Source organism: Amblyomma americanum, chromosome 8 (genome assembly GCF_052857255.1).
Source record: "Amblyomma americanum isolate KBUSLIRL-KWMA chromosome 8, ASM5285725v1, whole genome shotgun sequence".
Classification (NCBI taxonomy): domain Eukaryota; kingdom Metazoa; phylum Arthropoda; class Arachnida; order Ixodida; family Ixodidae; genus Amblyomma; species Amblyomma americanum.
Genome location: NC_135504.1, coordinates 150,811,235 through 150,836,175, shown reverse-complemented (window position 1 = coordinate 150,836,175; position 24,941 = coordinate 150,811,235). Strand labels below are relative to the sequence as shown.

At 47.3% G+C, this 24,941-nt stretch overlaps 2 protein-coding genes across 2 annotated transcripts; both read left to right on the top strand.

Annotated features, from left to right (window-relative positions):
• Positions 1-7,118: 7,118 nt before the first annotated feature.
• LOC144100727 (uncharacterized) lies at positions 7,119-8,710 on the top strand. Its single transcript, XM_077633565.1, has 2 exons — positions 7,119-7,633; positions 8,511-8,710. The coding sequence occupies exons 1-2, from the start codon at positions 7,178-7,180 to the stop codon at positions 8,547-8,549; spliced, it is 495 nt and encodes a 164-aa protein (XP_077489691.1). The 5' UTR covers positions 7,119-7,177; the 3' UTR covers positions 8,550-8,710.
• Positions 8,711-10,631: 1,921 nt separating this feature from the next.
• Positions 10,632-12,363, top strand: LOC144100726 (uncharacterized). Its single transcript, XM_077633564.1, has one exon. The coding sequence runs from the start codon at positions 10,632-10,634 to the stop codon at positions 12,345-12,347; it is 1,716 nt and encodes a 571-aa protein (XP_077489690.1). The 3' UTR covers positions 12,348-12,363.
• The last annotated feature ends 12,578 nt before the right edge of the window (positions 12,364-24,941 follow it).

Sequence of the window (24,941 nt, the reverse complement as noted above, 5' to 3'; positions counted from 1 at the left end):
AGAAAAGTACAATGGCTAATCAATACAACAATTTCTTCCAGTCAGCCTTCACGAAAGACAACTGTTCACTTCCCCTCTCCCGCCACCCCGTGCCTCGGTGCTTGATCCCTTAACAATAACAGACGCCGGAATTCACAATCTTCTCCTCAACATTGACCCTAAAAAAGCAAACGGTCCCGACGAAATTCCAAATGAATTCCTAAAAAAATACGCTGAGTGGTGCAGTAGGTATCTAGGACAGATTTTTCGCAAGTCACTATCAACTGCTAATCTGCCACATGATTGGAAAAAGGCTAAAATAGTGCCGATCCACAAGACAGGAGACAATAATAATGTTGCTAGTTTCAGACCTATATCGCTCACCAGCACTTCATGCAAAATACTAGAGCATATGATTTTAAAACACATAACAGTCTTTCTAGAACGCGAAGATATACTCTCGCCCCACCAGCATGGTTTTCGATCAGGCTTATCAACCATCACTCAACTAACAGAGGTAGTTCATGGCCTTGCTTTTTGTGTTAATAATCGCTCTCAAATTGACATGATATTACTTGATTTTTCTAAAGCCTTTGATTGCGTAAGTAACGTCAAGCCCATCGCAAAACTGGAACAAGCTATTGGGAAGGGAGAAGTTTCCGCTTGGATTACAGATTTTTTAATAAACCGCTCTCAGCTTGTTTTGTTCGATCACACGCCATCTGATATTGTACCTGTCATATCTGGAGTACCACAAGGCCCAGTTCTTGGGCCACTGCTATTTATTATATTTATTAATGATATAACCAATAATATAGGGTGCAAAATTAAACTCTTTGCTGATGACTGTGTGATATATAAAGAAATTAACAGCCATGACGACCATCTTGCTCTTTCTGGTTCTCTTAACACGCTAGCCGAGTGGTGCTCCAAGTGGCAAATTTCTATTAATGTAAATAAATCAGTGTCAATGAAAATAACAAGAAAAAAAACAGCCATCTCCCTTCACCTATACCGGTAATAACATGCCTCTTTCGAAGGTCGATCAACATAAATACTTAGGCATAACATTTACATCTAACCTCAAATGGGAAACACACATAACTAATATTACAGCTACTGCACTGCGAAAGCTATTTTATCTAAAAAGACGCCTAAAGCTCGCTCCAATGAATATTAAGCTTCTGGCGTACAAAACATTTGTGAGACCTATTTTAGAATACGCTAATACAGTTTGGTTTCCTTACACTGCAACTAACATAGCTAAACTTGAAGACGTACAAAGAAAAGCCGTAAGGTTCATTCACAGCAAATGCCGTCCTACTGACTCACCCTCGCGTCTCTTAGCTTGTTCAGGCCTTGACACACTATTGACGAGAGCAAAACAAGCTCGACTTAAGTTCCTTTTTCAGATTCTGCATTGTCAGTATAAAATGGATACCACCCAGTACATTTCATATTCGCAAGCTAGAAAAACACGGTATCAACACGAGCATACGCTAACTGAGTATTCTTTCTCTAACGACACTTTCAGGTACTCATTTTTTCCTCGCGTGATCAGAGAATGGAATGAACTTAGCTCATCATTAACAACAACAAATTCATCATCCGGGTTTGTTTCACAGTTAGAGTGAATCACAAAAGATTATTAAGATCTTCTAATGTTTGTTCGCGATTCTATTTTAGGTAGCACTCTCAATAAGTAGAATTGAAATGCGGTTGCTTCTTTAAACTTTCTCGTTTTTGCTTATGACTATGACGTGCACAGTTGTCATTATATACTACGTTGTTTTCTATTGTACGCTTCTATTAATTTGTCGCTTGTATTTTGATGAATTATGTTGTTTCTTCGTGATTTGTGTCACTCACACGTATACTTGTACGCGTACAAGAAATCATTTTTTTATGCCCTTCTGCTAGGCTCTCGGCTGAGAGCGGCAGTATTGTAAAATAAATAAATAAATAAATATCCACGGTGGGGGATTTGCCAGAGCTTGGTGCAGATCCAAACAGGAAAAAACTCAGCCAAGTTTATCTCACGCGGCTCAATGGATGAAGCGCCTATGAATGTTCCGTAGAGGATGACCAATTCTGCGTATATGTGGGCATTAACCCATCAACACTATCGGGTCGTGCCCTTAAGGGGGCCATGACAGGGTCGTTCTTCATATTGCAGTTTTCTGCTACAGTAACTGATGCAAGAGCTTATGATTCAATTTCCGGAATTGGGCTGCCCTGGACGCGCTGTATTTTCTAAAAAATACGATCGAAATTGAGACCGGGAGAGTCCTCCCACCGGCAGTGACCGCCATATTGAAAGCTGTCGTGACGTCATAAGCACATGCAGGGAGCAACGTCGTCTGCTCTCGCTTCTGCAATGTGTGCAGCGAGGTCCCATTCCCCCCTGTACTTTCGCGGGCGATCGAAGTAGCAGTCGTCCCCCATATATGAATGACTGGTACCGCAAAAGCGATAATAACAGTAACGCAGTTTTTCGTCGGTATATGTAGCGTCCGGTCACACTATAGGCCGATGCGACAGGGATCGATGGTCGGTGGGCTAATCGGTACGCAAATGCCGTCGGTGACGCACTGGTTTGTTACACTAGACCGGCGGCGACGCGAGCACGATCAACGATCGCATATCGTAGTAACGTTAAAGAGTCTACTTGGTGGGAATCAGAAGAGAGTGATAGTGGACTAGTTGGTATGACATTCTATGAACTTGAGAATTTTAAAACTTATGGGACCTCATGCTAGCCACGGCGACATACGCTATGTGCGTGCAAACGCGATGATGTGCTTTCATTCGGTGCCTACTCATAGAACCTATCGGCGAGGCAAGCGACACGGGCAGAAAACGCCGCACGACGGTGCCGCTCGCCGCCGTCGCCTGGGCTTGTGCGGCAGAGCGAAAGATTCACACCCCGTGAGGCGACAGCCGGAGAAACTGCGCTTGTGTACCTTATCCGTATCGACAAAAGCGAAACAAGCTGCTACATATCATATCTTCACACTTTGTTACTAATCAGTGAGGAACTTTTGGCATATTCTTGAATTTCGGTTGACGGCGGACCGCCGGCCCCTTTCGTGACAAGGCCTAGCGAGTACGCAGGATTCGTGTGTGCGATTTCGGCGATTGCGGACAGCGAATTCGCAAGTTTTAGCGCCTTCAAATAGCTGTAGAGCGTAGATTTGGCTACAGTGCCCTCAAAGCGACGACTGCCAACATTGCAGGACGCGAGTAAAATAAAAGTGAAGTGCCGATATATGTGACCCGGTCTGCATAGCATGTGCAGAAGGCAGCCGGCAGCAGCCGTCGGTGCCGACAGTGGACAACAAATCTGGTTGTTTTCGGTAATTCGAGCAATGTCCGACCGTATCTTTAGCTAAACCGATCTAAAATTAAATTTTGGTGACATAAGACAAAGCAGATACAATTGGTGGAAAGCGCCGGTATCCTACGTGAAGCGTTTCCCAAGCAGGCGATATAGCATCATCGGCGCTTATTGCAGTGTTATCATGGTGTGCAAATGAGTGAAAGTGCAATTTGTGAGCAAGAGTACGTAATATTTAAGATGGGGATAACCCACCTGACGCTTTATGCCACGCAAACGAGCAGTACTGTTTGCGCACAGCCATGTAATCAACCTCAGCGCGGGGCTGCAGTTGTCGTTATCGTCGCACTCCTGGGGCACAATGTGCACGCACAGGAAAATGCTGTACTATTATTTCGAAGCACTCATTTAGACGGCGTAGACTATTCATCGGTGTGGACAGGGAACGCATTCGAGTTACGTAGGGTTTTGCAAGTTGGCTTGGTTCCTGCAAAAAGGTTCTATATATGAGTCGAAGGAAATGGTTGCTCGACTTACAAAAGCTTACATGCAGCGCGGAAGTCATCACACTCGGAACTTTTCTCGGCTCATTTCGTGCCTCAAGGTTACTCTAGTGCCACCTTTTGATAATTTGAGTTTAATTATCGAGCGATGAATAGCGGACAAGAACTTGGTAGCTAGGTACAAAACGCCGCGGCTTTCACGGCGCACATCGGCGAAGGCATGCACGGCACGTGCCGCTTTTCACATACGGGAGCACTTGACTGCTCAAAAGAGACCACACTCGTAACATACGAACAGCATGCTTCTAAGTGTAAATAATGAAGCAGGAGTCCATCGATTTCTGTCTCCTCAACAATCGGAAAGTGGGCGCCACGAGCAAGCCCGCTTCCCCAAGGATCACTCAGCTCGCGTACTAAGTTGAAGGCTTCCCAAAAGAGAACACGGAAAATGCATTTTATTTCGCTAGGCTAAAAGAAAAAAAAATTTCGAGCGACCGCAGTCTACAGTGTGCATGCAAGCACCCCAACAGCTCGCAGCAGACGACGCGTGGCGTTTATGCGCTCGTGAAGTCAGCGATCAGAAGTTGCCAGACTAGCAAGCAGTTCGCAAAAGAAAAAAAAATAGTTTTAAACGTATTTGCCGCGCAGAATCAACTGAAAATTAGGGTTGTAGTAATTTAACCTGTTGGGAATTAAAGGCGATAAACAGGGCATGCGTCAAAATAGGCTGTCATTGCCCCTTTAGGGCGGACCTTAAGTGGCACCTCCCCTCCCAATTTTTTTTTTCGTCTTAACGATGGCTCCAGCTGCTCGACTTCAACGGTCCACATCATTGTTTCCGCAAAACGAGCCACTGTGCGCATGCGCAAGGAGGCAATTCTCTGAACACTCGCTTTTTTACTTGAAAAACAAAATATATCAAGTAAAATATGCTCAGCTTCAATTTTTTTTTCTTTTTTAACACTGGGACGTCGTCACAGGAGTCTTGGCCAGTCACCAATATAGGGTTTTCCTTTAGAGGACAACACCAACGTAATCAATAAAGTCGTAGCCGCTCGACTACCTTAATCAAAAGGTGAGATCAAAGCCGAAAAAGCACATCCGTTACTAGGGGGCGCTGCATGTGTGCTAGTGAACAAAATGATAGTGGATGAGAAAGTCCCCGATGAATGGCGATTAAGTAGAATGAACATGATATATAAGGGAAAGGGGGACAAAGCAGACGTAAGTAACTGTCGCCCCATAACAGTGACGTCTGTGGTTTACAGGGTGGTGATGCAAATTATAAAGGATAGACTGCAGGCTTGGGTGGAGAACGAGGGGGTGCTAGGGGAACTACAGAATGGGTTCCGGAAACAAAGGAGGTTGGAGGACAATCTATTTTCATTGACACAGTGTATAGAAATTGCGGAAAAGGAACATAGGCCCTTATTGCTAGCATTTCTGGATATTAGGGGAGCCTATGACAACGTTACTCAGGAGCATTTGTGGGACATATTGAGCACATTAGATGTGGAAAATGGAGTAATTGGTCTTTTAAAAGATATATAGAGAGGTAACAGAGTGCTCATAAAATGGGAGAAAAATGTATCAGGGCCTGTAGAGATACAGCGGGGGCTTAGATAAGGATGTCCTCTGTCCCCTTTGTTGTTCATGTTGTACCTGCAAGGTTTGGAGGCCAAGCTAGAGGGGAGCGGACTAGGTTTCAACCCATATTTTTTCAAGCAAGGGGAATTGATTAAACAGACATTACCGGGACTAATATATGCGGACGATATAGTGATAATGGCTGACAACAAGGAAGACCTGCAGAAGTTGTTAGACATATGCAGTACAGAGGGAGATAGATTAGGCTTCAAGTATAGTAAGGAAAAATCTGCAGTCATGACATTTAATGAAGAGGGCGGCGAGCATAGAATACAGGAGTTCGTGCTAAAAGTAGTGAATGAGTACAAGTATCTTGGGGTGTGGATAAACAACAGTGTTGAGTATCTGACAGAGCATGAAAAATATGTAATGAATAAAGCTAGTAGGAATGCAGCTGTCATGAAGAATAGGGCACTGTGGAATTACAATAGGTATGAGGGGGTAAGAGGGATCTGGAAATGGGTGATGGTCCCTAGCCTGACCTTCGGGAATGCGGTCCTGTGCATGAGGCCAGATGTTCAAGCAAGGCTGGAAATTAGGCAACGGGGAGTAGGGAGGTTAGCTTTGGGAGCACATGGCAATACACCAAATCAGGGAGTACAGGGTGATATGGGATGGGCGTCTTTCGAGAGCAGAGAGGCTAGCAGTAAGATAGCATTTGAGGAACGATTGAGAAGGATGGAGGAAAAGCGGTGGGCTAGGAAAGTTTTCAGATACCTGTATATATAGAATGCTGACACGAAATGGAGAAAGCGAACTAGAAAATTGACAAGCAAATATCTGGACAGCAGTAAGGGGGCAAATCAGCAATTATCGGTTAAGAAAAAGGTTAAAGGAACAGAGAGAGCTTTGTGGAAAACAGGGATGCTGACGAAATCGGCACTAAAAACATACCGGACCTTTAAACAGGAAATTGTCAAAGAAAATATCTATGATAATTGTAGGGGAAGTTCTTTGTTGTTTGAGGCCAGGACTGGAGTTTTGCGGACTAAGACGTATAGAGTCAGGTACCAGGAGATAGACACTTTGTGCATTGCGTGCGGAGAGGAGGAGGAAACAGCTGAACACTTGATACTTTTCTGTAAAGGGCTTCACCCTACAGTGGAAGGCAGCGGGGCTGACTTACCCAAGGCATTGGGGTTTAGAGATAGTGAAGGGAAAGTGGATTTTAAGAGGTTAGAAGTAACCAAGCGGAGATTATCTGATTGGTGGCTAAAAGCAAGACAGGAGTAAAATTTGACAAGACATGGCTAGGTGGCTTGAGCCACCGCCCGATGTAAAGGGTTCAGCCGTATCCATCCATCCATCCATCCATCCATCCATCCATCCATCCATCCATCCATCCATCCATCCATCCATCCATCCATCCATCCATCCGTCCGTCCGTCCGTCCGTCCGTCCGTCCGTCCGTCCGTCCGTCCGTCCGTCCGTCCGTCCGTCCGTCCGTCCATCCATCCATCCATCCATCCATCCATCCATCCATCCATCCATCCATCCATCCATCCATCCATCCATCCATCCATCCATCCATCCATCCATCCATCCATCCATCCATCCATCCATCCATCCATCCATCCATCCATCCATCCATCCATCCATCCAAAAGCTCGTGCCACTGGGGGCACCGCAAGGCCAAACCAGCGCCCTTCAGCGTTAGCTCCCCGTCACTGCAACACCCTGTGTGACTTCGGTTATCGCGCTTCATACAACAATGAAGAAAGCAGCCAGCGACAGCCGCAAGCCGACCACAGCGATAGCAGCAGGAGAAGCAGTAGGAAAAAGCAAGCCGTCGACTACCACCAGCAAGCCCTCCGTTAACGCGACTAATCCTCGGAAGGCGGTGAAAGGAGTGGGTGACCTCTACTCGCCGCCATGCACAAGATCGCAGAAAGACCGATTCAAGAAGCAATTGGAGAACGTTGAGGACTCCATGTTGGAGAACAGGAAGCCCTCTAAACAGAAGCCTGACGCCGACACGGGCCGCTCCGCTTTGAAGGAGCTGGTGAACGCCCCCCGAGGGAAAGGTGCTGGTTCGGCGGCACCCAAGAAAGCTCATGCATGTCGGCAGGACCGAGCGCTGGCGGAGTTGGACTCTAATGCCCAAGGGAGAATGGTAGCTACCGCTCCGTCCAAAGGGCCCCAGGGAACGAAAAAGGTCCAGGAGAAGGTGAGTGCTTCCGATTGGCGCAAACGAGCCGTAACGTTTACAGGTTTGCAGACGTAATTATTTTTGCCGTTGCAGGATTTAATCTGAAACCGCGCAGTCTTATACGCAGTGGCTATACGCTTCTGTGTCTGTGGCACCTCGTTGCTTACGTTTGGTTTGTCATGTCTTCTGCGTTCACCTGATTTTTTTTTGTTTTCACAATTTAAATCTGGGCGTAAACAGGTGGTGGCTGATGGGTGAGCATCTTCGGTGAATGTGGCACGGTTAAATCGTTTTGTATAGCCTAGTTGTAGCAAGAAAAGAAGCTAGATTGCGGGTTTTGCACCTGACGCACATTTGGGAGCAGGCAAGTAAGTCTACACCGGAATGGAATCAGTTGGATGCTCGAGGCAGTGTACGAATTGTTGCGCCGGAAGTAGAGATTAACACGTTCCTTGAGACAGCGCTTTCTTGAACCCTAATCCCTCTGCATTGCGGCCCAGCTGTGGGCCTCCTTTGTATTTTCTTTGGGTGCGTCGTGACAATGCACATGGATCCACAGTGAAGCCAACTTTTTGAAACCGCCGAGGAATGGGCGATAGCGACCTGGTGTGTCATCTTTTCTCAAGCTCTTTGAAAAATCTGAAGCTGTCGCTTGTCTTCTCGTCACTCGGAATTCGTTGCCGCACAAAATGAATACACGATGAGACCCACTCTGTATTGAACGCGCTAGCTGCGAGAGGCCAATCGTACAGGCGTCTGCTTAGAGGTTCGCTTGGAAGCGCTTTAACTGCCCCCTTTCCTCCCCGTCATCTGCACAGTGTCCTACAGACAGCTTATAGTCTGGGGAAGTGCTGTACTTTATTAACCTAGCTGCATGCTCTCTTCTACTCTGTAGGCGCCCTCCAAAGCTGGCAACTCCGTCAGGTCCAAGTGAAAGTTTCCTCTTCGTGGGAACAGCTACTCAAAATTGGCGCAACTGTCTCCGGGAGCTGTCATCGGTCGATGACAGGACAGACGCAGCTCACCCATTATTTTAGTTTTGCCTTTTAAGTGTGACTAGCCTTCTATGTGGATGGGGAATAAACGTTTTTTTTACCGCTGAAAAATGGGGCGACTTGTTACGTGACCATTCAGTTTTTTTCTTTACCACCGTCGTGGCGGTGGCGTTAGAAGCTTACTAACGGTTATGCAGGTATCTGTTTGTTTAAAAAAAACACAGGGAAAGCGCTGCCAATGGTTCGCAAGTGTGCGCGGTCTCGACACTGATTTCATGATAATAATTGGTTTTGGAGGAGAGGAAATGGCGCAGTATCTGTCTCATATATTGTTGGACACCTGAACCGCGCCGTAAGGGAAGGTACAAGGGAGGGAGTGAAAGAAGGGAAGAAGGAGGTGCCGTAGTGGAGGGCTCCGGAATAATTTCGACCACCTGGGGATCTTTAACGTGCACTGACATCGCACAGCACACGGGCGCCTTGGCGCTTTTCCTCCATAAAAACGCAGCCACCGCGGTCGGGTTCGAACCCGGGAATTCCGGATCAGTAGTCGAGCGCCCTAACCACTGAGCCACCGCGACGGGGGATTTCATGCTATCAGAGCCGCTAAGCGTGTTTCCTTCTGACGGTTTCATGACGTAACAAAGCTAAAAAGAAAGTGCCGCACACTGACGTACATAGCCTTAGTACTATTCACGGTATTAGAGCGGAGGCTGTACTCCTACCATACAAAGCTGGAGGTCGTGTGGCTATGGAATTCGACCTTCAAACCAGGAGGAATGGAAGCTTGCTGTGAAGTCATTCCACGTGACTCGCCACGTCTGGCCGCAGCTGTGCGCGTTGAGCCGACGGCGCTCGCCCGCCTTTCTTCCATATTTTCAACTCTGCATACGGTTTCACGTCTTGAATTGTAGAAACAAAGGACAAAAACCAGGTGCGTTGTGGAGCGTATTCTTAGCGTGATTCTCTGGAGAATGTAGCAGAGTGCGCACAGGTCCTTGAAACCCTTGAAAACCCTTGAATTTGGAAATTGCGTTTTCAAGGCCCTTGAAAGTGCTTAATTTTTTTAACCCTTGAAAGTCCTTGAAATTTCCTGTGCGGGATGGAAATCGCGATATACACAAAAAAAAAATCGGTGCGAAACCCGTGCATAAAGTGGAAAAATGATTATTTTCTCAGCGCATAGTTTTTCTACTGACCGTTACACGAAATTTCTTGAAAGTTTGACAAGTTTGGTGGAGCCCTTTAGACAGCTGGCCACATTGAGGTGGCGTGATCGCCCGTTCAAAAGTGTACGGCCGTATCGCCATCGACATCACCGGCCGTTGGTTCGGCGTCTCGTGGTTTTGCGTTGCACGTGCGTACGCTGACGTTTACTCTCTGCAGCCGTGTGTTCAGACAGTTCTCTGCGTGGGACTGCAGCAATCCCGCGATCCGCAGAAATGCCCGGAAAGTGTACATTTCAAAGCGCGTGGCTCAGTAACAGCGCCTACAAGGATTGGGTGGCACCGGATGCTACGAATCCACATCGAGCAAAATGCAAACCTTGCGGGAAGTGCTTCGACCTTGTTGCTATGGGCGAGTCTGCACTGAAAAGCCACATGAAGAGTGCAAAGCACAGCGCCTGTATGAAGAGAGCAGCGGCAGGTTCTGTGCGCGAGTATTTTTCCTTTAGCGCGAGCGCGCGACCCGTAGATACTCCATCGCAGTCGTCTGACGTCAACATCGCGTGCAAGGTAAACGAGCTGGTGACAGATGCGGAAATTTGATGGACGCTGAAGTTAGTCACAACCCACTGCTCCTACAGATCTTCTTCGGAAGCAGGCGAGTTGTTTAAACGCATGTTTCCTGATAGCGAGATCGCTAAAGGCTTCTCATGTGGTGAGAGGAAATGTGCTTACATAACCTGCCACGGCCTCAGACCTTTTTTTCTGTCATCGCTGCAACGAGATATAGAACGGTGCGAGAACTATGTCGTACTTTTTTATGAGTCTGCTAAGGAATGCCTTCAAGAAAAGCAAATGGACGTGCACATAAGATTTTGGGACTCGTCCAGAAAGGTGGTAACGAAGTACTACACTTCCGTTTTCATGGGGCACGCAACGGCTGAGGATATTAAAGACCAACTTCTGAGTGCACTAGAACCGTTGCCACTGGCGAAGATTCTTCAAATCTCAATGGACGGACCCAACGTGAACCTGAAGTTCTTCAAGATGCTGCAATCTCACCTGCAGCAGAACTTTCAAGTCCACTGTCTTGACTTGGGTACTTGCAGCCTTCACAGTGTGCACAATGCCTACAAGGCAGGCGTCATAGCGAGCAAGTGGGGACTCGACACCCTTTTGTCCAGTCTGAGTGCACTGTTTGAGGATGCCCCTGCAAGGAGGCATGATTTTTCAGCACTCACTGGGAAGGCAGTATTTCCTCTGAAATATGTTGCCCATCGCTGGGTTGAGAATGTGGCAGTCATCGAAAGAGCTCTGGAACTCTGGAGTGATGTGAAGAAGTTTGTGGAATCCGCAAGGAAGAAGCAAGTGAGTCTGCCAAAGTGTGTGTCTTTTCAGAACATTGTTAAATTCATTCAGGACACATTAGTAGTGGCAAAGCTGAATTTTGCTCTTAGTGTTGCTGCCACACTGAAGCCATTCCTAATGGAATTCCAAACAGACAAACCGATGTTATTTCTTCTGGCGAGAGACTTGGAGACGATAGTCAGAAAGTTAATGACAAAATTTATCAAGTGTTCTACATTGTCTTCAGCAACGGGGATCACTGGCATGCTGCAAATTGATATAGAGGACCCAAAGAATCATACACCACTGGAAAAAGTGGATGTTGGTCACACAGTCGAACAAATCCTGAAGAAGTGCAATGCAAGTGCAGAAGATATATTTCAGTTCAAGATGGAGTGTAAGCAGTTCCTAGTCGCAGTGACGAAGAAGGTCCTTGAGAAGAGCCCCTTGAGGTTCACAGTGGTTAGAGGCCCTTCCTCGCTTGACCCTCGACAAATGTGCTGCAGGCCTAATGAGTGCCTGGCAGGCCTCAAGAAAGTGTTGGAAGCACTCATTGCGGCAGGGAGGCTGACAGATCAGCGTCGAGACTCTGTACTTGCAGAGTACACGGAGCTGTTGCAAGAAAAACATCAACTGCGACTTTTCGAGAAAGCCACCAGTCTGGACACCTTTTTTAGTGAACTTCTGCAGTTCAATGCTTCTTATGCAGAGCTGTGGAAAGTTGTAAAATATTTGCTTGTGCTAAGCCATGGTCAGGCAACTGTTGAGGGAGGCTTTAGCATAAACCGACAGATCTCTGTAGAGAACTTGAAAGGCCTCTCTTACATCTCACAACGAATTGTGTGCGATGCAGTGGAAAAAGCAGGTGGTATCTTTAACATTGTCATCATAAAAGATTTGAGGAAGGCGGTATCAGCTGCAAGGCATCATTATAGTGCTTACTTGGAAGCCCAGAAAAGGCTGGAACAAGAATGTGTCAAGCAGTCAAAAAAGCGCTGTGCTGAGGCCCAGCTTGACAGCCTCAATAAAAAAAGGAAGATACTGGAAGCAGCTGTTAGCGATCTGACTGCATCAGCAGACGACTATGCTGAAAAGGCGGAAGCAGCCAATGACCTCACTTACATAATCAAATCAAATTCTATGAGAAAAGCAGCAAAGGCTAAGGCTGAGCAATTGTTAAACCTCAACAAAGAGATTGAGGCAAAGCTTCAGGAGGTCTCTTGAACTTTCCTTGGTGCGTCTTGACAGATATGTATCCTACATTGAGTGCAATAAGGATATTTATTTTTTGAAAATACTTTTGTGTTGCGAAACTACGAAATACAGCTTCGTAGCAAGTCCTTGAAAACCTCCTAGAAGGGCCTTGAAAGTCCTTGAATATCCTTGAATTTTTTTTCTGTATAGCTTGTACGAACCCTGAATGTAGTTTTCGAGCTGCTCTCGTCATAAAAAAGTAGGGGGGTGGCGGTAGCACGTACGTCGTTTGCCCGTGGAAAATTTCTCGCTTAGAAGAGTGGGGGGCAGTAGTTCCTTCCCTTTTAAGATAATCTGTCCTTCACAGATCCAACAAGAATTACGTCAGCCTTAAAAGAGGTCGCGTCGCAGAAAATATGGCGTCGTTGACGGTGAGCGAAACATCTCCAACAGCTACTCAAAATTGGCGGAACCGTCTCCGGGAGCAGTCGTCGGTCGATGGCAGGACAGACGCAACTCGACCATTATTTTAGTGCTGCCTTTTAAGTGTGACTCGCCTGGTCCGTGGACGGTGAATAAACGTTTTTTAGCGCTGAAAAATGGGGCGAGTTTCGTGGCCATTTATTTTTTTTTCTTTACCAGCTGATGGCGGGGTTGGTGTTTGAAGATTGGCAAGGGTTACGCAAGTGTCTTGCGTTTTGAAATAAAACGCAGCCAATGATTCGCAAGTGTGCAGTCTTTACAGGCGGATTTCATGGAATCTTAGCTGATACAGTAAAACGGAGAGTTGACCGAGTTTTTGCATACTTAAGCAAAAACAGCGCAGGAAAAGGGACAAAAAAGAAGACTGTACAGGCTGCTGCGTGTGTTTCCTTCCGAGAGCTTCACGATGTATAAAAAAAACCGCACACGCACAAGTATAGCGTTAGTACTAATCGCAGTAGATTCATACACCGTTGTGCTCTCTGATCACAGCGTGAACACCAACCCTTGCCCTGGTGTGCTAACAAGCGCATTCTAGTAGTCGAAGCCACGAACTATGGTGTTCACACTCATTAAAATGTGTACCATCGGGGGAAAACCTAGCAGAATCCCCTTGCTATCAAGTTCCTAGCCGTGCCAGCCGCCGCGTTGGCTCAGTGGTTATGGTGCTCGGCTGCTGACCCGAAAGACACGGGTAGATCCCGGCCGCGGCGGTCGAATTTCGATGGAGGCGAAATTCTAGAGGCCCTTGTATTGTGCGATGTCAGTGCACGTTAAAGAACCCCAGGTGGTCGAAATCTCCGGAGCCCTTCACTACGGCGTCCCTCACAGCCTGAGTTGCTTTGGGACGTTAAACCCCCTAAAAACCGAACCAAACCAAACCTACCCGTGCCACTCTGCGTAGGGGCGCCACTTCAAAGAACTTCTGTCAGGCCCGTCTTTGTCAACGGGCCCACTGCGCCGGTCTGATAACCAGAACTGTTTTGTCAGGTGGCGCCCCCATGCAGGGTGGCACGGGCCGAAACTTGTAGGTGAGGGGGGTCTCCTACCATAGTTTCTTAGTATGAATAGTAAGAAACCCTGTCAGTTAATTTTGCCCCCGATGATACCTATATCAAGCAGGCTGTGGACTCTAATCAGACGAGACCGGACAGACAGACAGACAGACAGACAGACAGACAGACAGACAGACAGACAGACAGACAGACAGACAGACAGACAGACAGAAAACTTTGTTGAACAAATGAGTTTTAGACCCAGCTGGGTCCCTGGGCCACTGCGCGGTCCCGCACTGCATCAAGTAGGTCATGCCGGGACATGACGTCGGCAGCCCGAGTCACCGCAGCAAGCTGCGATGTCGGGTCTGCAGACATAAGCAGGACCTCCCAGTCTTCCCAGCTCGAGATGGCGTGCTGTCCCCGCGGGGGAGGGTCGGCAGGGCAGCGGAACGCTGCTCACGGGAAACGTATGCTTGAAACACTTACACTGACCAAGGGTCTTTCCTACCTTATTTATTACCCTCGACAATAAATCTTCAGCTCTCCCTCACCCTCAATTCGTAAAATTTGGCGGTCCTTCCTCACATCAGCAGTTTTAACGTTTGAGTTAATTTTTTCTTATTGCCGACATATTCCGATGTTCCTGAGTCTCACTGGGCACAAGCTATTGTTCATTGCGTCCGATTTCAAGCTGCATCGAGCCGGGTGATTCTTTTAAGCTTCCCACACCGAAGTTACGATTACGCGATATCAGTGGCAGCATGAAATAATAGGGACTTCATATATGCGGTATCCGATAACTGGAAAGAGTCGGGTCAGTCTGGTACTTATCCTGGCAGAGAGAGAGAGTAAACAACTGAGACGTTTGGTTGCGTGCCCGGAGACTGCCGATGTCTTCCAGGCTGAGCGTGGTTGGCGCCCCTAGTCCAAGGCACCACTGTCCCTGGCCATCCGGCATGCGTGGCTCACTAGGTCCCTTTGGACCTTAAGCTGGCTGTTGGTTAGCCGGTCCTCCCACTGCTCCGCATTTGGGTCTTTATTATTTCGGAACGCTACATTGTGTGTACATTCCCATGTGATATGATATAACGTGGGGGTTGTCCCGCACCACGGACATGTATCCCTATACTGCTCTGGATACATCTTATGTAGGACATGAAGGTTGTAGAAGGTCCCTGTTTGGAGTCTTCTCCAGCATGTCGCCTCGTATTGTGTTAGCTGAGGGTGTGGCTGGGGGTATTTGCGCCTTCTGCCTTTAATGAGGTTGAGGATAGCTGCGTACGTGAGCTCCACCGTCATCCCCTGGCCGTCCGAGGCATTTGACGCACCAGCTCGGGTAGTGAGCTCGCGAGCTAGCTTGTCTGCCTTCAGATTGCCTTTGATTCCGGCGTGTCCTGGTACCCAGTAGATCCTATGTTGGATATTTTCATTGGTTCGCTTCGTTTTCAAGAGTATCTTTAGTGCTTTCTTATTGATTCTTCCTGCCATGTAGCGTCTGCACGCTTCCTGGGAGTCAGTTAAGATTGTGAGAGATTTGTTGGTGCGATAGCCCTCGGCTGCCGCTAGGGCTACGGCTATCTCCTCTGCCTCAGCTATCGTTCCATCTCTCGTGGATGCACCGCTGATGAGGTCACCTTCCTTCGTTGTTACAACCGAAACTGTTTTCTTGATGCTTTGGCTGCGATTCCATGGATACAGTGTGGCGTCAGTGTACACTACTCGATCTTGTGTGGCTATCTTCGTTTCTACATATTTAGCCCTTGCCTGTCTTCTTGCTGCGTGGAGGTTTGGATCCATATTCCTGGGTATGGGACTAACATGGAAGGTTCGACGTATTTCATCTGGGATGTTTTCCGACCTGTCCTCGATGTCCAAGGCTTCTTTATAGTTCAGCCTTCTTAAGAGGGCCCTTCCTGTTGTCGAGTTCCTTAGCCTTTGTATTTGCGACATGAATTGTGCCTTACTAAGCTCATCAAAAGTGTTGTGCAGCCCCAGTTCTGCCAGCTTGTCGTTTGACGTGTTTCTTGGTAAGTTCAGAGCTGTTTTGTAGGCTGCTTTGATTAGAACCTCCGTCTGATTTTCCTCGCTTTTGAGCATGTTGTGGTATGGTAGTGAGTAGATTATTCTGCTGATGACTAGGCTGTTCACTAGTTTCAGCGTGTCGCACTCCTTCATGCCGTATCTTCTGGATGATACTCTGGTTATCATGCGGCAAACTTGTTCCGTTCATTTTTTAAGGAGGTTTATCGTGTGGTTGCATTTGCCGTTGCTCTGTAGCCACATGCCTAAAATTCGAATAGTCTCCTTTTCCTTTATCCTGGCAGAGATTAAAATGAACTGCGCCGGAGAATGATAAGCGATAAGTGGTTTTTGAGGAAAGGAAATAGCGCATTAGCTGTCTCACTTCTTGGTGGACACCTCAAAAGCGCCGTGAGGGAAGAGATAAGGGGCGCTTTAGTGGTGGTGGTGGTGAAAAAATTTATTACTGGCGGAACCCTTATAGTTCAATAGTTCACAATTTCAGAGGTGGGCTGGCTCCTGGTCGTGGGTGGTGGCCGGCAGCCCGTGTCTGACGGCGACCTTCTGCGCTCACTGCACCACCCTCAGTTTCGAGGCCGGGTCGAAGCTAGAGACCAGGACGTCCCACCCCCTCCGAGTCCGCGAGGGCCCATTGGGCCGGTGGTTGCAGTTTGCAGATGAACGTAATGTGGTCGATTTGCGATGGAGGCCAACCGCTATGGCGCCCGTGTGCTGTGCGATGCCAGTGCACGTTAAAGATCCCCACGTGGTTGAAATTATACCGGAGCCCTCCACTACTGCCGGCACCTCTTTCTTCCTTCTTTCTTTCACTCCTTTCTTTATCCCTTCTCTTACGGCGCGGTTCAGGTGTCCGCCGATTTGTGAGACAGATACTGTGCCATTTCTTTTCCCCCAACAACAAATTTTCATTACCAGTTTCTCGGGGGTGTGAGTTGAAGGGAAGAAAAGAGCAAGTAGCGCCAGGGAGGGAAAGGTGCGAGCTTGCAGTTGTCGCCAGGTCGTCTGTTGTTGTTTTGATAGCGATGTTTGTGGTGGAGGGTAAAGTTGCCTTAGTGGAGGGCTCCGGAATAATTTCGACCACCTCACTGACATCACAGCACACAGGCGCCTTTGCGTTCCGACTCCAACGAAACGCGGCCGCCGCGGCCGAGTTCGAACCCGGGTATACTACGGCTCAGTGGGCCGCTGCGGTGGCTCAGTGGTTATGGCGCTCGGCTGCTGGCCCGAAAGACGCGGGTTCGATCCCGGCCGTGGCGGTGGAATTTCGATGGAGGCGAAATTCTAGAGGCCCGTGTACTGTGCGATGTCAGTGCACGGCAAAGAACCCCAGGTGGTCGAAATTTCCGGAGCCCTTCACTACGGCGTCCCTCATAGCCTGAGTCGCTTTGGGACGTAAAACCCCAATAAACCAAACCAAACCAAACCATACGGCTCAGTGGCCTAGAGTTCTAACCACTGAGCCTCCGCGGCGGGTGCCGGAGAATTGGGGCAGTGAAAAGCGCAGCAAAACTTCTCGTGACGCTCTCCACAGCTAATCTCCACGCTACTCTCCACAGCTCTCCACGCTACTCCACTGCTTTCGTTCGGCAGCAGTGCTTCTGTGGTGCATGTTCTTATTTCCCCTGCATTTTGCAGCCTACACTACGTATCGGATCACCCCAAGACTTGGCCCTTTTTCATCAACATGACAAGCACGAGTCCGTTCTGAAGCCTGCTTATCACCAACCCCTGCTACTGCGCACGCCCGCGGAGCGCCATCTGCATCACCTGAGAAGGCCACATATACCCAACTCCGGAATTCGACGCTTTCGTTCGGCAGCAGTGCTTCTGTGGTGCATGTTCTTATTTCCCCTGCATTTTGCAGCCTACACTACGTATCGGATCACCCCAAGACTTGGCCCTTTTTCATCAACATGACAAGCACGAGTCCGTTCTGAAGCCTGCTTATCACCAACCCCTGCTACTGCGCACGCCCGCGGAGCGCCATCTGCATCACCTGAGAAGGCCACATATACCCAACTCCGGAATTCGACGCTTTCGTTCGGCAGCAGTGCTTCTGTGGTGCATGTTCTTATTTCCCCTGCATTTTGCAGGTAAGCCCGCGTTTTTTTCCACTTCTAAAGTATTGTAGGCCTTTTCCGCGCTGCTGCCGAGCCAAGTTGTGTCTTACGAGTTGCGTCTTACGAGTTGCGTCTTACGAGTTGTGTCTTACGAGTTGTTGCGTCTTACGAGTTGTTGTGCCTTACGAGTTGTTGTGCCTTACGAGTTGTTGTGCCTTACGAGCTGTGCAGAGCCAAGTTGTGCTTACAGCTGTTTGCCCTGTGTGCGTAGCCTTCTTCTGATCCCATTCAGTCATGACAGGAACCAGGGGAAAGAAGGATAAGGACGCGGAAGAATGCACCGAATGTACACAGTGCACCAGTATGAGGCAGGAACTTAAAAAATTCCGAAAAGAAATGTTAGCTGAGTTCCAGGAGCTGAAGAAAAGCGTCGACTTCTGTAGCAAATCATGTGATGACATATCCGAAACAAAGGTTGATGTTAAGGAACTCATCAAAGAAGTCAAAGCGTTACGAGACACTAATCATGCAATGAAAGAGGAAAACCGCAAGCTTGCTCGGCGAGTAGATGAACTGGAACAATATTCCCGAATAAATAACCTTGAAATAAAAGGGGTTCCTAAGGACGGTGACGCAACAGACATTGTGGTCAAACTAGGAACACTCGTTGGCGAACCTATCTCAAAAACTGACATTGATATCTGCCATAGAGTACCCACCTCAAAAGAAGATGAAAAGAACATCATTGTGCGCTTTGCCCGGCGGGAGAAACGCAATTTAGTATTAGCAAAGGCGAAGAAAACGCGAATAACAACAACAGACCTCGGCTACAGCCCCGAAAGCGCCGTCTTTGTTAATGAACATCTAACACGCAAAAACAAGCAACTGCTAGGTGCTGCCATCACAAAGAAAAAACAGGTTAACTGGAAATTTGCATGGACGAAAGATGGAAAAATCTTTGCGCGTCAAGCTGAAAACAGCACTGTACTCCGAATCAACTGTTTGGACGACTTGGAAAAAATGGCTAGGCAAACCGACACACATTGATCAGGCTAGCAATCCGGTCTGTGGCCCTGTATCTGCAGTCTTTAGTAGTTTTCTACCGCCCTCATGGCAGTACAACCTTCCGATCTGAAAAATTTTCATCATAAAGGTCTTTTATCTTTTCTTCACCTTAATGCACGTTCATTAGAAAACAAGCACGATGACCTTCATTATTTAATCAATGCAACTGACATTTCTTTCGATGCGATTATGGTATGTGAAACGTGGTACAAAAATAGCTCTGTCCCGTTCTTGTCGCACGACTACCAAACATTTGCGTTAAATCGCCCCCTGCAACATGGTGGCGGCGTTATGCTATTAATGAAAAACAGCTTTAACGTGAACCCTGTTCCTGAGTTTACTGAGTCGACTGACGACTACGAAATAGTGACAGCGCGTGACAATTCACAATTTTTCTCGGTTCTTTATCGTCCTCCAAAGGGTGATCTGAAAAATTTCCTACTTTTTCTTGAAAGCCTTTTAGATTTTATATCTCTTAACAAATACTCTGTTTTTCTTGGCGGTGACCTAAACATTGATATCCTCAAAACTTCTAAGGCTAAAAATGATTTCCTGTCCATTCTAGAGTCATATGGGTTTCTAAACATTATAAATGAACCAACACGTGTTACATCAGTGTCAGCAACTCTACTCGATCTGTTCATCACTAATACTGATAAAAGTGTTTCTTCTTGCGGTGCGCTTGCTAGCGACATCAGTGATCACTTGCCCATTTTCGCCTTCATTCATGTAAAAGATTATCCTGCACCTTCAAACGATCCGCCGATTTGTAGACAAGACATAACCCAATCTTCCTTGGCATCTTTTCGAGCCGATGTTCAGTGTCATGACTGGAGCCATGTTCTTTCAAGCACTGATGTAAATGCAATGTACAAAGCCCTTGTATGTCAAATTACAGATCTTTACCAAAAGCACTTTCCATCTGTAGCGCGACGAAGGAACAGGAAATCGCGGAAACCGTGGGTAACACGGGATCTGGTCAATAAAATTAACAAAAAAAACCATCTTTACTGGAAATTTGTGAAAAGCAAGGACATAAATTTATTAAAAGCGTATAAAACATATAGAAATAGGGTAAATAAAGAGCTCAAAGTTGCCAAGGACGAATACTTTGCTACCTATCTGCATGACGCATCCGGGAACGTCGACCTGTTGTGGAAACGCCTAAATAAGATCATTAAACCAATCAGTCATTCCAACATCACCAGCATAAAAATCAACAATGAAGACATAAGCGGCACTGATCTATCTAATGCGTTCAATGCGCATTTTGTCTCCGTTGGGGAAACTGACTGCGCAAGCACAGCTTACTCTCCCACTGCAGATTGCATCCCTAATATCTCTGGAAGTATGGTATTCTTTCCCACTAATGAAAGTGAAGTGATTTATGTATATAAGAACCTCAAAAATTCTAAATCTCGTGATGCAAATGACATGCAAATTGCCCCTATTAAATACATTATTGATATCATCGCTCCAGTGTTGACTAGCATGTATAACTTAGCCTTTGAGCTAAATACATTTCCAGAGCTAATGCAAATAGCCAAGGTGACTGTAATACACAAAGGAGGTGACAAAAATAATATAAATAACTTTCGACCCATTTCAATTCTCCCAGTGTTCTCTAAAGGTTTAGAAAAAATTATGCACATTCGTCTTTATTCATTTTTAGGCAAGCATTCACTCATTTCACCTTGCCAACACGGTTTTCTGAAACAAAAATCCACAGAATCAGCTCTTTTAACGCAAAAAGAAATCATTATTAACGCTCTAGAGCATAAGAAACTAGTTTTAGGCATGTATATAGATTTTTCAAAGGCATTTGATTGCGTGTGTCACAAAACGTTAATAATGAAACTTCAGCATTATGGCATACGGGGAAATTCTAATGCTCTCTTATCATCGTACCTTCAACACCGCTCTCAGTATGTTAGCCATAATAATAAAAATTCCAGCGTCAAAAAACTTACTTCCGGTGTCCCTCAAGGCAGTATTCTCGGTCCCCTCCTATTTGTTCTTTACATAAATGACATCTTTTCCACTATAAGCGAGGTACAATGGATTGGATATGCAGATGATACCGCGCTCTTCATTACCGGAGATAACCCAAACAATTTGATACACACAGCAAATATAGCATTACAGTTTGTTAAGCGTTGGTCCGAAAATAACTTTCTGAGAATTAATGCAAAAAAGACTCAAGCAATACTTTTTCGTGCAAGAAACACCACTGTCACTCCCACAGAAAAGCTATTTCTAGCGACTGATGAAATTGATATAGGAACGCACGTTAAATCACTTGGGGTCTTTTTCTCAGAAAACCTAACCTGGGATAAGCACATTGAACACGTTTGCTACAAATTAAACAGAATCGCGGGAATATTGAGTAGGAATCGGCATATATTACCTACAAAAGTAAAAAGGATGGTGTACAACGCCTTATTTTTATCTGCACTTAATTATTGTCATCTTGTATGGGCGACCACATCCAAAGAAAACATTCATAAACTAAAAATATGTCAAAAACGCGCAATTCGAGCCATTGCGAATATTTCATACCGTGATCATACGTCCGCATACTTTGCATCCTATCGCATACTTCCAATTGAAACCATGTATTCGTTCCGCCTTCTTTGCCAGTACAAGACTGCTGTTCGCACCAATAATCAGTATTTTCTTCAGCTATTCAACCTTGACACGCGCACTCATAGTCATAACACCAGACACAATAATTCATGGGTCGAACGTTTCTGCCGCACAACATATGGCAATCAATCTTTATCGTACCACATCGCCGTCCTCTTGAACGCACTCAGTCGCGTTGGTGTTGATACAAATACAGAATCTGCACGCTCACTTTTCAAAAAATTAGATCGTAATGCATCCGCTTTCTGTTAATACCCTCACCATTGTCTCTGGCTTCATTTCTTATCCTCCGCTGCACTATTGCCCACCTGTATGATTTTATATCCCTTCCTTTTTTCTTTATATCGTGCAGCTAACGACATTTTTGCTTACATATTGCTGCAACTACGCCCTGTACCACGTGCATTGTATTATGTCAGCCGCTTACTTTTTGCATCTCACGTATAAAACCCTGACATTGTCGTCCATATGTATATATCTTGTACAATGCTTGTCATTGAGCGTCCTTTGTTTATTTTTTCTTGAATTGCTGCTGAACTGTACCCAAGGGGGCCGGGCTTCGTCAAGCTGCGCATGTGCAGCTTTTTTCCGTTGCCCCCTTTCTTCCTCTCGGAGAAAAATAAATTTGACTTTGACTTTGACTTGACTTGACTGCAGGACAGTTGCATCTAGGCTTACCAATCGACACAGGACAACGAGGGAAGGCAGGAAGGTGGGATTGAAAATGAAAAGAGAGAAAGATCTGCAGATTTGTCGTAGTGGAGGTCTGCGGGATAGTTTCGACCCCCTGGGGATCTTCAACGTGCACTGGCATCGCACAGCACACGGGCACCTTGGCGTTTCGCCTCCATCGAAACGCGGTCGCCGCGCCCGGGTTCGCATCCGGGAACTCTGGCTCAGTAGCGGAGCGCCGCGGCGTTTTAATACAGGGCTATGAATTATTCAGTGTGTTTTGGGCGTTTAAATGTTTCATCACTGTATAACATGAGTTTTCAAGTGTTTTGTTCTCTCGCCCATGTAGAGTGTAGTATCGTAGATAACGAAACGTATTTCGGTTCACAGCAGAAAAGGTCCTTCTATGTCTCATTGTGGAGCGAAGGGGGGTGTCAAGGTCCCCCTTTTTTTCCGGTAGACCCGGAAGGGGCCGTTGCTTGTGGAAGGGGGGGGGGAAGCTTTCTTTTCCTCAGTGCCTTCCTTCTCCCCACTGGGCTCGCTCGCCGCGTATCTACCTCTCCCCCGCTAAGCGCCTTTTCAGATGTCGAAGACACCATGCGCGCAATGTGCGGGGGTACGATTCCTTCGAACGAGGGCCCGGCGGGGGTGGGGGGGGGGGGAGGGGGGAGGAGAGTGAGTAAAAAAAGGCACGTAAAGCACTCACTGCACAGCACACTTGGTAGCAGAGCTTCGGAATGTGTGTTCGTGTTCACGCTGCTCGGGATCTTCCTCTCCCCAGACCACTTAGCGAAGTCGGAGGTCATTTGCTGGAGTGGGGGGAATTGTTTGTTTGAAATACATTTTTTTGTTCCGCAGCTTCATTACCTGTCTAAAGCCTTGCAGTGGACAAGGTCCGCGACCTTTGCATGTTTATGCTTTCTCTTGGGACGCCTGTCGTCGCTTCGCGGTGCCTTGAGTGCGTCTGCCCGAGCCCCAGACTCTGTGGTATGCTCCAGAGGACATCGCAGCATCAGCGTGACTCCCGAGGCCACCTGCGCGGGGCTGTACGCATCGCTGCCTGTAGAGCTTCGCAACTGCTGTTCGACTACAAGGGCAAAGCTGGTTATCAGGACCAATCAGGACCGACTCCCGATCCCGTTGAGGATAACGCGGCCCCGGCGGGTAGCTGCATCGCCCTTTTGCTGGCGCTCTCTTGTGCGCGTTCCGAACCGTTGTGGCAGCGCGGAAGTATGCATGTAGCTTTGCGCAGGTGTAAGATTGAAATGCTGTATAGCGTATAGCTGCTAGTGACCCGTGTTTAAATTTCTTCATGTTTCGAATGCTTTTGTGGGCTTACGTGAGCTTCCAGCCTTCTGCCGTACCTACAGCCTTACACTTTACCGAGGACGTTACAGTTGAAAACACTAAATATGCGACACTAGATTATAGCGTTTTCTAACATAACGTCCTCGGTAATGTTCTGTGTGTTTAAAGATATAGAGTCGCGTGTCTATAGTGTTTTCTAACTGTAACTTTCTCGGTAATGTCGTGTAAGTGTGTTTAAGGGCTGGAGCTTCGGCAAAAGGCTGGAAGCTCATTGATGCACGCTAACGCAAGCAGTTGTGTGCTGTGTTTCGCCGAACGAGGCGGATCCGCCAGGCCCGCTCGCGAAGCGGACGAGGCGGAAGGCGCTCCGAAACGATCGTACAACGGCTCTAAGGGCCAACATACGTCGGGACCAGAATGCCCCTCTCCAGAATATTTCATAGCACCAAACCACCACAACCACCACCTTGTCCTCCTTTCCAAGGGAGGCTCTTTTGAGAAGCGCTGTAAATCACCCTCCCGTCCATTCTTCCCGCTTAGACCTCGCGTCCCCATTGGGTAGTTCCGAGTGACAGTTGGGGGGCGTTGTTTGCAGAAAGAGGCCGCGAGCAGAAAATAAACGGGGAGACCGCCACAGACTCTGGCAGCAGAAAGGTGCGCAGAGACAGCCTTCCGGGCGCCTTCCGGGGGACCAAGAACGCGGGTGGTATACTTCTCCCGGCCAGGGATTTTCCCCTTGGTCGGCATCTCTTCCTCAAGGCCAACTCCCAATTGATCTCTTTTTCTCCAGTGGCGTTTCCAGCATTCCAGTCGCTTTAGTGCCTTCCGATGGAGGCGCTATCCGACTGAACAACCCGGAGGCAGTACGGGTGGCTCTTCAATCCACATCGAAAGACTTCATGCGCATGACTGATGTCTGGCAGTTCGGCAGGGGTGGTATTTTGAGCAGGGCACCGGATAAAGGCTGTATAGAAGACCTGCTGAAGTGTGCGTCCTTTTCCAACCACCCGGTGAGTGCATTTATTCCGCCTCATCTAGCGTGTTCCAACCGAGGGTTCGACTCTCGATTGAGCCCCGTGGAAACGCTTGACAACTTCTCGTCTGCGGGAGTAATTGCTGTACATCGATGCAGCGAAATGGTCGACGGAGTAAAAATTCCTACAGAGTCCGTCATTACCACATTTGCAGGAATATTCTGCCCGTCAGAGATAAAGGTATGGCCATTGGTATTTCGTGTAGATGCTTATAACTCTCGGCCGCTTCAGTGTCAAAACTGCTGGTGATTTGGCCACAGCGGCAAAGCCTGAAAATCGGCCTTACGCTGCTGTGCATGTGGGAAAGGTCATCGCAGA

Excerpts from the sequence above, each read along its gene's own strand:
- LOC144100726 (XM_077633564.1), top strand. The coding sequence starts at position 10,632 with ATGGACGTGCACATAAGATTTTGGGACTCGTCCAGAAAGGTGGTAACG.
- LOC144100727 (XM_077633565.1), top strand. The coding sequence starts at position 7,178 with ATGAAGAAAGCAGCCAGCGACAGCCGCAAGCCGACCACAGCGATAGCA. Across the intron at positions 7,634-8,510 it reads CGAAAAAGGTCCAGGAGAAG|GCGCCCTCCAAAGCTGGCAA; the intron begins GTGAGTGCTTCC and ends TCTACTCTGTAG.